The sequence below is a fragment of the Odocoileus virginianus genome, chromosome 5 (genome assembly GCF_023699985.2).
Source record: "Odocoileus virginianus isolate 20LAN1187 ecotype Illinois chromosome 5, Ovbor_1.2, whole genome shotgun sequence".
NCBI lineage: Eukaryota > Metazoa > Chordata > Mammalia > Artiodactyla > Cervidae > Odocoileus > Odocoileus virginianus.
Genome location: NC_069678.1, coordinates 74,242,643 through 74,255,495, shown reverse-complemented (window position 1 = coordinate 74,255,495; position 12,853 = coordinate 74,242,643). Strand labels below are relative to the sequence as shown.

General features: G+C 45.1%; 2 protein-coding genes across 2 annotated transcripts in view; one reads left to right on the top strand and one right to left on the bottom strand.

Annotated features, from left to right (window-relative positions):
- The window catches only part of LOC110123500 (enoyl-CoA hydratase domain-containing protein 2, mitochondrial), a 29,706-nt gene extending 16,923 nt beyond the window's left edge, over positions 1-12,783 (bottom strand). Inside the window, exon 1 of the mRNA XM_020871473.2 lies at positions 12,651-12,783. Coding sequence (XP_020727132.2) covers positions 12,651-12,783 — 133 coding nt within the window. The remainder of the gene's footprint in view (positions 1-12,650) is intronic.
- ZYG11A (zyg-11 family member A, cell cycle regulator) overlaps positions 1-12,853 on the top strand; it is a 133,279-nt gene that overhangs the window by 84,974 nt on the left and 35,452 nt on the right. The gene's annotated exons all lie outside the window — the stretch shown is intronic.

Sequence of the window (12,853 nt, the reverse complement as noted above, 5' to 3'; positions counted from 1 at the left end):
ATGAACCGTGAACTTCTAGATGTTCAAGCTGGTTTTAGAAAAGGCAGAGGAACCAGAGATCAAATTGCCAACATCCATTGGATCACCAAAAAAGCAAGAGAGAGTTCCAGAAAAACATCAACTTCTGCTTTATTGACCACATCAAAGCCTTTTACTGCATAGATCAAAATAAACTCTGGAAAATTTTTAAAAGAGGTAGGAATTCCAGACCACCTTACCTGCCTCCTGAGAAATCTACATGCAGGTCAAGAAACAACAGTTAAAACTGGACATGGAACAACAGACTGGTTCCAAATCTGGAAAGGAGTATGTCAAGGCTGTATATTGTGCCCCTGCTTATTTAACTTCTGTGCAGAGTACATCATGAGAAACACTGTGCTGGATGAAGCGCATGTTGGAATCAAGATTGCTGGGAGAAATATCAATTTCCTCGGATACACAGGTGACAGCATCCTTATGGCAGAAAGCAAACAAGAGCCTCTTGATGAAAGTGAAAGAGAAGAGTGAAGAAGTTGGCTTAAAACTCAACATTCAGAAAGCTAAGATCATGGCCTCTTGGCAAATAGATGGGGAAACAATGGAAACAGTGACAGATGTTATTTTCTTGGGCTCCAAAATCACTGCAGATGGTGACTGCAGTCATGAAATTAAAAGATGCTTGCTCCTTGGAAGAAAAGTTATGACCAACCTAGACAGCATTATTAAAAAGCAGAGACATTACTTTGCCGATGAAGATCCATCTAGTCAAAGCTATGGCTTTTCCAGTAGTCATGTGTGGATGTGAGAGTTGGACCATAAAGAAAGCTGAATGCTGAAAAGTTCATGCTTTTGAACTGCGGTGTTGGAGAACATTCTTGAGAGTCCCTTGGAGTGCAAGGAGATCCAACCAGTCCATGCTAAAGGAAATCAGTCCTGAATATTCATTGGAAGGACTGATGGTGAAGCTGAAACTCTAATACTTTGGCCACCTGATGCAAAAAACTGACTCATTGGAAAAGACCCTGATGCTGGGAAAGATTGAAGGCAGGAGGAGAAGAGGAAGAGGGAGGATGAGATGGTTGGATGGCATCACCAACGGGATGGACATGAGTTTGAGCAAGCTCCAGGAATTGGTGATGGACAGGGAAGCCCGGCGTGCTGTAGTGCATGGGGTCGAAAAGAGTCGGACATGACTGAGCGACTGAACTGAACTGAACATCTGAAACTAATATGTCAATTGTATTTTGATTAAAAAACCCACTTCTTAACAAAAGAGAACCACACAAAAGAAGATATACAAATGACCACTAAGCACATGAAAAGATGTTTAATTTTATTAGCCTTAAATAAATGAGAATTTTAAAAAGCCTAGATATGACTATGACCAAATACAATGACTAAAACTAAGATCACAAAAAATAAAAGCCAACTGTTTGTTACTAAAGAAAAAACAACCCTGCATATCTAGTGAACAACTTTGATGGATAATAAATTGTGGGCGTTATAAGGATATGTAACAATCCCTGTCTTCAAGGGATTGTTGCATTAGTGCTTGTAGCCTAATATAAGTAAATGATAATATGAGGTCATAAGTAAAATAAATACATAAAATACTATAGGATTATAACTGGCAGCTCATAGATGGAAGCATTTGAGCAAGGTGGAAATAGGTAAAAATTTTCATTTTCAGAGTGAGGTGTAGTGGGAAAAATACTACATGTAAGAGACTACTCCATTTGAAAAATTATATTTTATCAAATGTGTTAATTTCTATTGTACAGCCAAGTGATTCAGTTATATACATATATACTCCTTTTCCTATTCTTTTCCATTATGATTTATCACAAGATATTGAATATAGTTCCTTGTGTTATACAGTAGGACCTTGTTTATCCATTCTATATATAATAGTTTGCATCTGCTAACCCCAAACTCCTAATGCCTTCTTCCCCAACCTTTCCTTCCCCTTGGCTACCACAAGTCTGTTCTCTATGAGACTACTCAAGTAGTTGAAGTTCCTGAAAGGTCAATCCAAGATCTCTTTATTAGTTGTTTGTACAGTTATGTATTTAACACACACTGGCCTCTGTAGTAAACATTGATGTCAGAGACTAGAGCAGACTCAGTCCCTGTCCTCTTAGATCCTACAGTCTAACAGAGGAGATCGACATTCAACAAGTAATTACTATTTGCGACAAGAACATGGGGGAAAAAAGACAGGAGGTTAGGGGTTTAGAGTGGGCAGAGGGGAGCCCTAGTGTAGAAGATCAGCAGTGACTTCCTGGGGGAAAAAGTGACCTTTCAGCTGAGAGCTGAGGAATGAACAGGAGTTAGCCAGAGCAAAGTGTGCGTGTGTATTGGTGGGGAAAAGCCTATTTCAGACAGAGGGAGTGGCACAGAGGCCCTGAGTGTAGCCGAGTGGGTGCTATAGGGTGTGTAGAGCTGGGTCTTTAGTGTTTTTTTTTTTGCTGCACCTGAGAATTAAACCAACATAAAACAGAGTAACAGGAGAAAAGCATATGAATTTGTTCAAGTTTTATGTAACACAGGACCCCTCAAAAGGAAATGAAGACCCCCCAGAAATGGTAGGTCTACATGCTACGACAAACCTAGACGGTGTGTTGAAAAGAAGAGACATTACTCTGCTGACAAAAGTCTGTAGAGTCAAGGCTATGGTCTTCCCAGTGGTCATGGATGGTTGTAAGAGTGTAAAAGACAGACCTTTTAGTGTCTTTACAGTGGATCGTAAAGAAGGTAGAGTGCCAAAGAGTGTGCCAAATACCTTCGAACTGTGGTGCTGGAGAAGAGTCCTGAGAGTCCCTTGGACAGCAAGATCAAACCAGTCAATCTTAAGGGAAATCAACCCTGAATACTCATTGGAAGGACTGATGCTGAAGCAGAAGCTCCAGTGTTTTGGTCACCTGATGTGAACAGCTGACTCTTTGGAAAAGTCCCTGATGCTGGGAAAGATCGAGGGCAGAAGGAGAAGAGGGCGTCAAGGATGAGATGGCTGGATGGCATCATCCATGTAATGAATATGAACTTGGGCAAACTCAGGAAGATGGTGAGGGACAGGGAGGTCTGGTGTGCTGCAGTCCACGGGGTGGCAAAGAGATGGACACAACTGGGTTGACACAACAACAAACAACATGCTTTTACAGTAGGCTGAAGGCAGAGCAGCAACTGTGGCAAAGTTAACTATGTGGGAGGCTATAGGAAGATAAGGCCTGTTTCTACCCATCTGTTCACATTTGTCTGTTTCAACACACTTGTCTGTTTGTACAGGATTCTCTTGGCTTCAACTCCCTGTTGAAGAATGTTTTTTTATCTCCAGTTTGAGGAAGGGCATTTTTCAAATGGGAGTTTTTATCTTCTGTTTTCAGTAAGAACAAGGGAGAAGCATGCCCGTCTTGCATCTGCTGTTTATTTCAAGCGGATTTAGCTCAAAAATATCCCTATGCCAGTGTAGCATACTTCCTGGCAGGGGGAGGGGGGGCACCTTTTAGTGTCCTCCAGAACTGGAGGAGTTCAGAGGAAAGGGAGAGCCCCGGGAGGCATGACAGGAGAGTAAGGAGGGCTGCGCTTGCTCGTTTGCCCCTTCTCCTTCTTCCTGCTTCCCATGTGCTTGCCTCCTGTACACGCAGGATTGCCCCGCACACCCAGCCTGCTCTCCTCTGAGCTCCAAGCCTGAATATATCCTGCTGCTCACTTGACATCTAGACCAACATGTCAAAAAATGATCAGTCTTTCTTCTGCTCCTTTGGTGAGTGAATGACATTTCAACTCGGAGGTCTCTCCTGTTGCCTCCATTTTTCTGACACTTCAAGTTGACTCCGTGTCCGAGGCAGACAGTCCAACCTCGTGGATCTCAGACCTTTCAGCTCACACCCCGCCCTCCTGCAGCCACTAAGCAGGTGGGCTCTCCCTTCTATTACATGAAGGCCCCAACCGGCCCACTGTCCTCAGCTCTGCCTCTCCTTCTCCTTCCACATTCATTCCCTCATTTGGGTCAAAGTCATCTTTTAACCCAAATCTGACCATATTCTTCTTGTTTCCCTTTTCATCAGAATTCAGTCTAAATCCTTATTACCACCCAAAAGACTCCCTACAATCTGGCCTTTGTACATCTCTCTGGCCTCATGTGCCAAATCAGGGTCAGGTGTGGGGAACAGAGACCGACTCTGGGCAGAGGCTCAAATACTCTTATGCCTTCTCGGCTGTTTCCTCTCCTGTAAAATGTCAGGATGGATTAGAGGAGTGTATTCACCAGTCCTTTGGTCTTCAAAGGCCTCTTGTTCTTTTCTCTCAGTGTACCTAGCTTTGTGGAACAAGCAGAATTCATTAAGATGGTGTTCTCAGTGTGAGCTGATCTGAGACTCCCAGAAGGGCCAGTGAAAGTTCTGGTGCTCTCAAAGGAAAGGATTTACAGCCACAGTTAGAGAGCTGTGGTCTGGGACAGAGAACTGTAACATGCAGTCTAGAAGGCTTCGTTAGCCTCCCTGGAAACCTTCATAGAACTCTTTGAGCTCCGCAGGCCTGGAGGTCCCACCGAGGAACTCAGATGTCCCAAAGGTCCTCCTCTCCAGAAAAGAAAATGTTCCCCAACCTGGGGAAGGGAAACTGGTGGATACAGAGGAACCACATCAGAAGGGTTGAGGAGAACAGTGTAGGTCCAAGGCCACTGTGGGAGATAGACTTTAGAGTGGCCCCAGTGTTGATATCCTGAATAATCCCCTTCCCTTGATTGTGGGCAGAACCTGTGAATTGCTTCTAACCAAGAGAACACAGGTAAGGTCATAAAAGATCACTTCTAAGATTAGGTCCAATTATATGACAAAGATAATGAGATGTCACTTCTGTGATTAGTTTCTAATGTATACAAGACCCTGTATTGGACTTCCCTGGTGGTCCACTAGTAAAGAATCTGCCTGCCAATGCAGAGGACGTGGGTTCATTTCCTGACCCAGGAAGATTCCACACGCCGCAGGGCAGTTAAACTAATTCACCACAACTACGGCCCGGACCCTTAAACCTGCGAGCCACAACTGTTGAAGCCTGCGTGCGCGAGAGCCCAAGCTCTGCAACAAGAAGCCAATGCAATGAGAAGCCTGCACATGGCAACTAGAGAGTAGCCCCTGCTCGCTGCAACTAGAGAAAGCCTTCATGCAGGAAGAACCAGCGCAGCCAAAAATAAATAAAATTTAAAAGACTGTATTACTAGCACACACTAGAGAAACTAGTGGGCCCGTGGATACGGTCCTGTGGAAGGGTCCTGTGGGCAGCCTCTAGGAGCTCAGAGTGGCCCCTGGCCAACAGGAAGGAAACAGGACTTCAGTACTGCAACAACAGGATATGAATTCTGTCAATAGCCTGAGGAACCTGGAGGCAGATCCATCCCCAGTTGAGCCTATGATGAGAGACCATAGCTTCTGCCAACTCCAGGATTGCAGCCTGCTAAAACCCTGAAGCAGAGAACCCAGCAAAATTATGCCTGGACTTCTGACCTATGGAAACTATGAGGTAATAAATGTATGCTATTTTAAGCAACAGAGTCTGTGGTAATGTGTTATGTGGCAATAGAAAACAAATATAGTCATTACATCCTGGGATTGAAGGGACTTTCCTCTCTTCTTCACTTTCCTGTTCTGTCTTTCCTTTTTCTCTGGCTAACTCTCTCCCATATTTCATCTCTAGCTCCCTCTTGCAGAATACAAATATGGTGCTTGGCTGAAATCACAACTCAGTCACATACCAGCTCCATGGCCTTGGACAAGTTACTTTATCCTTCTGACCTTCACTTTCCTGATCTATAAATAGAACTACTAAAAAGGTTGTAATGAAGATTAAAAGAGATAATGTCCATAAGTACATAACCAGAGTTTGTGGGCACTTAGAGCAGGGAAAATGCACAGAAGCTGGTGAAAGTCTAGGACCCAATATGAGGTGTGAGCTCTAAGCTGGGAGACCTAAGGAGCCAGACAGGGTGTCTTTGGCTTTCATTCATTCACCTGACAATGTTCAACTTGTACTACCACATGCCAGGCCCCGCAGAAATAGAGATCTCAGCTGTGGTCCCTGACTTCTTTGTTGTCATCCTATTCTGGGAACACTGCCCTTGCTGGACCCTAGTAATAATGATGGGTTTGCATTGCACCCTCTCTACTCTTACTAGACTCCTGTGATGGTTTGATTTGCTTAGCAGAAGACCTAGAGTCACATCTATCTGGATGGTCTGGATCACACAGTGATGTGGGTGGGAGTCGATAGTAACCACTGGAAGGTCGTGTGGGTATGTGTGCTCAGTTGCTCAGTAGTGTCTGACTCTTTGTAACCCCTATGGATGGTAGCCTGCAAGGCTCCTCTGTCCATGGGATTCTCGAGGCAAGAATACTGGAGTGGCATTGCCATTCCCTTCTCCAGGGGATCTTCCTGACCCAGGGATCAAACCCAAGTCTCCCATGTCTCCTGCACTGGCAGATTCTTTTACTACTGAGTTGTGTGGGAAGCCTTAATAATCCCTTAGTATATAGAGGGGAAAACTGAGGCTCAGAAAAGAAGAGAATGTGCCAAAGTTTCTAGGTGGACCCAGCTAGCAATCCTCACTCTCAGAGTTAACAAGTGATGAGGAAGCCAAGTCCAGACAGAAGGAATGTCAAAGGACGAGGGTGGGGGAAGAGGGTGTAATTCCTAAGTGGTTTACGAAGGTAGAGAGGGAGGAGAGGACCCAAATCAGGGGCATAGTTAGAAGAAAACACTTAAGTGGGATGGCTTAAAATGAACAAACCCATGGTAGGGGAGATAAAGTGACATGGTCAGGTTGTGGAGGAGAACCTTGACTATTCAGCTAAGGAGCTGGAGAAAAGCCATAAGAGTGAGGAGTGGTTAACAAGCTAATCTCATTTTCAGAGACAACAGGCACAATGTGACAATGCTCTGGTGCTATCATGCCAAGTGGAAGACAGAACTGGTGACTTCTAAGGAGGATGGTGGGATGGTCTCCTGTGTGTGGGTCTCCTCCTCATGCCTCCTCCACTGCCTCTTCTTGGTTTCCTTATCTCCTTCCCTCTAGGACATTCTGTATACCCTCTGGCAAGGGCAGAGGCTTAATCTCCTGACACTTAATGTGGTTGTTCAGTGGCTCAGTCATTTCTGACTCTGTGACCCCACTGACTGCAGCACTCCAGGCTTCCCTGTCCTTCATCATCTAGAGTTTGCTTAAACTCATGTCCATTGAGTTGATCATGCCAGACAACCATCTTATCCTCTGTCTCCCCTTCTCCTCCATCTTTCCCAGCATCAGGATGTTTTCCAGTGAGTCAGCTTTTTGCATCACGTGGCCAAAGTATTGGAGCTTCAGGTTCAGCATCAGTCCTTTCAATGGATATTCCAGGTTGATCTCCTTTAGGGTTGACTGGTTTGATCTCCTTGCTGTCCAAGGGACTCCCAAGAGTCTTCTCCAGCAGTTCGAAAGCACCAATTCTTCTGCACTCAGACCTCTTCAAGGGCTTCCCTGGTGGTTCAGGGTCTTCGCTGGTGGTTCAGATGGTAAAGAATCTGCCTGCAATGAGGGAGACCTGGGTTCGCTCCATGGGTTGGGAAGATCCCCTGGAGTAGGGCATGGCAACCTACTCCAGTATTCTTGCCTGGAGAATCCCCATGGACAGAGGAGCCTGGTGGGCTACAGTCTATGGGGTTGAAAAGAGTCAGACACGACTGAGTGACGAAGCACACAGCACAGCACAGCTGCTGGTTCAGACAGTAAAGAATCTGCCTGGAATGAAGGAGACTTGGGATTGATCCTCGGGTCGGGAAGATCCGCTGGCAAAGCAAATGGCAACCCACTCTGGTTATCTTACCTGGAGAACTTCATGGACAGAGGAGCCTGGTGGGCTACAGACTTTGGAGTCACAAAGAGTCAGACACGACAGACTGACAAACACACTGCAGCCTTCTTTATGGTCCAATTCTCATATCCCTACATGACTACTGGAAAAACTATAGCTTTGATTATGCGGACCTTTCTCAGCAAAGTGATGTCTCTGCTTTTTAATATGCTGTCTAGGTTGGTCATAGCTTTTCTTCCAAGGAGCAAGCATCTTTTAATTGCATGCTTGCAGTCACCATCTTCAGTGATTTTGGAGCCCAAGAAAATAACATCTGTCACTGTTTCCATTGTTTCCCCATTTATTTCCCATGAAGTGATGGGACCAGATGCCATGACCTCAGATTTTTCAGTGTTGAGTTTTAAGCCAGCTTTTTCACCCTCCTCTTTCACATTCATCAAGAAGCACTTTAGTTCCTCTTCACTTTCTGCCATAAGTGGTATCGTATGCATATCCGAGGTTATTGATATTTCTCCCAGCAATCTTGATTCCAGCTTGTGCTTCATCCAGCCCGGCATTTCACATCTGTACTCTGCATATAAGTTAAATAAACAAGGTGACAATATACAGCCTTGATATACTCCTTTCCCAATTTGGAACTAGTCCATCTCCATGTCCAGTTCTAACTGTTGCTTCTTGACCTGCATATAGATTTCTCAGGAGGCAGGTCAGATGGTGTGGTATTCCCACCTCTTTAAGAATTCTCCACAGTTTGTTGTTATCCACACAGTTAAAGGCTTTGGCTTAGTCAATAAAGCAGAAGTAGATGTTTTTCTGGAACTCTCTTGCTTTTTCGATGATCCAATGGATATTGGCAATTTGATCACTGGTTCCTCTCCCTTTTCTAAATCCAGCTAGAATACCTGGAAGTTCTCAGTTCATATACTGTTGAAGTCTCGCTTGGAGAATTTTGAGCATTACTTTGCTAGTGTGTGAGATGAGTGCAATTGTGTGGTAGTTTGAACATTCTTTAGCATTGCCTTTCTTTGGGATTGGAATGAAAGCAGTCCTTTTCCAGTCCTGTGGCCACTGCTGAGTTTTCCAAATGCTTCCTAAGGCCCATTTGACTTCACTTCCCAGGATATCTGGCCCTAGGTGAATGACCACACCATCGAAATTATCTGGGTCATTAAGACCTTGTACAGTTCTTCTGTGTATTCTTGCCACTTCTCCCCATATCTTCTGCTTCTGCTAGGTCCTTACCATTTCTGTCCTTTATTGTGCCTATCTTTGCATGAAATGTTCTCTTGGTATCTCTAATTTTCTTGAAGAGATCTCTAGTTTTTCCTATTCTATTGTTTTCCTCTATTTCTTTGCATTGTTAACTTAATTTTTAAATTTTATTTATTTATTTTCATTTATTTTTATTAGTTGGAGGCTAATTACTTTACAATATTGAAGTGATTTTTGCCATACATTGACATGAATCAGCCATGGATTTACATGTGTTCCCCATCCTGATCCCCCCTCCCACCACCCTCCCCATCCCATCCCTCTGGGTCTTCTCAGTGCACCAGCCCTAAGCACTTGTCTCATGCATCCAACCTAGGCTGGTCATCTGTTGCACACTTGATAGTATACTTGTTTCAATGCTATTCTCTCAGAACATCCCACCCTCGCCTTTTCCCACAGAGTCCAAAAGTCTGTTCTATACATCTGTGTCTCTTTTTCTGTCTTGCATATAGGGTTATTGTTACCATCTTTTAAAGTTCCATATATACGCATTAGTATACTATATTGGTCTTTATCTTTCTGGCTTACTTCACTCTGTGTAATGGGCTCCAGTTTCATCCATCTCATTAGAACTGATTCAAATGTATTCTTTTTAATGGCATTGTTAACTTAAGAAGGCTTTCTTATCTCTCCTTGCTATTCTCTGGAACTCTGCATCCAGATGGGTACATCTTTCCTCTTCTCCTTTGCCTTTTGCTTCTCTTCTTTTCTCAGCTACTTGTAAGGCCTCCTCAGACAACCATTTTACCTTTTTCTATTTCTTTTTCTTGGGGATGGTTTTGATCACTACCTCCTGTACTGTGTTACAAACCTCCATCCATAGTTCTCCAGGCACTCTGCCTATCAGATTTAATCCCTTGAATCTATTTCTCACTTCCACTGTATAATCATAAGGGATTTGATTTAGGTTATACCTGAATGGCCTAGTGGTTTTCCCTACTCTCTTCAATTTAATTCTGAATTTTGCCATAAGGAGTTCATGATCTGATTCAAGGTCAGCTCCTGTCTTGTCTTTTCTTTTTTTCTGACTGTATAGAGCTTCTTCATCTTTGATTGCAAACAGTATAATTAGTCTGATTTCTGTAGTGGCCATCTGGTGATGTCCATGTGAAGAGTCAGCTCTTGTGTTGTTGGAATAGGGTGTTTGCTATGACCAGTGCATTCTCTTGGTAAAACTCTGTTAGCCTTTGCCCTGCTTCAATTTTTACTTGAAGGTCAAACTTGCCTGTTACTCCAGGTATCTCTTGACTTCCTACTTCAGTCCCCTATGAGGAAAAGGACATCTTTTTTTGGTGTTAGTTCTAGAAGGTCATGTAGGTCTTCATAGAACTGTTCGACTTCTTTGGCATTAGTGGTTGGGTCACAGACTTGGATTACTGTGATACTTGTTATTTCTGGATTAAAAATTCTCCTATCTACAAATGAGCCATGATAATTTTTCAACTAATGTACAAGTCTGTGTTCTTAGTCCCTGAATTACTAGAAGAATAGTGATGTCCATTAATAGTTGAGAACACAGGTTTTAAAATCAGACCTGGTTCATGTTGCTTAAACTCTGTTCCTCGGTTTATTGATCTGTAAAGTTGGGAGAATAATTATAGCTATTTTAAGGCAAACACTGTTGCCCGTTTGGCAGTCAACAAAGAGTGAGAGCAACTGGAGTATTCTCTAACGCTAGCCATCCCAGCTCGCCAGAGAATTCTCACCAAGTGAGGTAGTTGGACTCCAGAAGCCCCTTCATGTCCGTCAAAAGTGGGGGATGTAGGTAGGGAACAGTATACAGTATTACGGAGCAAGGAACAGTTCTTCAACAGCTCTTCAACTTAGTATCAAGCAAGAAAAAAGAAGAAATAGGAGATGCCTAGAACAATACAATCTGTGTTAACTAAAACTTGGACCCAATGCTACTTTAAATGTGGAGAAGTTTAGAGGGGTTGGACCTGGGGAGAAAGTAAAGACAAGAGGATCTTGCCCAGCTGGTGACACACGGCAGACAGGGGGATGCCACTGAATGCAAAGTCCAATCACTGCCCTTTGCCCGCCTTCACAAATAACACTACCCCCAAACAGAAATAAAACAAAATATAACACGACCAAGAAAACCCAACACAAGGCTCAATCAAGGTGTTCTTGCCAGTGACTGCTGTGAACTTTCCTTTGAGTCAGCAGGACTCCAAACTCCAGCAGCAGCTGCAGGGCAATTGCACAGTGGGGCGCCAAGCCCTCCTCCTGGCCTCTCTTCTCTCCCCTCCCCTCCTTTTTCCTGCCCCCCTCCCCTCTCCTCAGCTCCTCCTTTCCAGGAGGCGGGACGCCCTAAGCCAAATTGGAATTGGCTCAGCGGCCCCAGCCCTCTGGAACCTTGCCAGGATGCTCAGCCTGGGAGGAAAATCAGGCATTTTAAAGCTCTAGTCGGGGATGGGCTTGCTGGCACTTGGCTCTACCCTTGAACGAGTCCTTTCTCTTTCCTCACAGCCCCCAGGCCACTAAATCTGGGGCTGAAGGGACCGATATTGACGCAGAATCCCTTCACAATTACGGTGGGGAAGGCAGGTAAGGTGGTCACCTACCAAAGGATTTAGGCCCGGGGAACCTCTACTGGGATGCAGGAACTTTGGGGTCCAATCCTCAAACACACTGAGCAACCTGCCTCCCTCTTATTGGTTTTGGGGTAGGAGATAGACGGGCCCCTGGGCCAGACAGCTGGTGTTTTGAAGCTGAAGCTTCTCACTCACCCAGACCCGCCAAGGACAAAGCTAGTGTCAGTAGAGCTAGAGCTACTGTAAATGAGCTCAGTAAATGAGCTCTGCTGGAATAAAGAGGTAAGATGATCACCCCTGAGGTCAAGAAAAATGTCCTCCTCTACACATGTGCAGGAAGGCTTTTTAGGGATCAAAAAGGGCGGGGTTGCCACCCTATAGTAAGCATGGACACACCCTCATAGGTTTCTGCAGTGGGATCCATCTTAGCAAAGATGCCCAAAAAAGTTGTCCAGGCATATTGGGGAGGTCCTAGGACCAGTCAGGTGTGAAGAAACAAGATAATTTGCCATATCTAAACACCCAGAGGCTGTCTTTATGAGTGCTTTAACTCACCTCTTTACTGGCCTCCTCCTCGTTAGAGAGGCCCCGATACCCTTTCTCTCTGGGTGTGTATTTCTGCCTGGCTTTTCTGACTTAAATATAACTGCTTCCCTGTGTGCTCTCCCATATGTTGTGTTGTGTCTGTAATAATAAACTTTGTACCTGTTTTTACAGTCTTTGCCTCCTTGAAACATTCTTGTTTTCAAATGCCTGCTTTCCTTCTAGCCTCTCCCAGCTGGTGGTCTAGCAGCTAGGATTCCTGGTTTTCATCCAGGCTACCCAGGTTCAATTTCTGGGTAGGGAACTAAGTTCTCTCTCAGGACCACTCACTGCTTTCTCCCTCTGAGATCAGCTTCAGTCTGCCTCCCTGTAGTGGGAGCACTGGCCATGGGTCCGTACCGGGCAACAGCACCAGGCCTGCCTCTCAGCCAGCAGGAGCTCACCCCAGCCGCCTTTCCGGGCTCTCGGCACTTACCCCGGTCTGGACCCGCCAGAGCGCACACCTGGATCTCCTGGCCTGCAGCCCCGGGGTTGGAGGAGCAGCCGCGGGTCTCAAGCGGCCTCCAGGGGCGCGGAAAGCGCAGGGTGCCGGTCAGGGCGCGCAGCATTGGGGCCTAATCTGGGAACGGACCACCCTGCACCACCGCCTCCCGCTGAAAGCTCGCCGCTCTGCTCCAG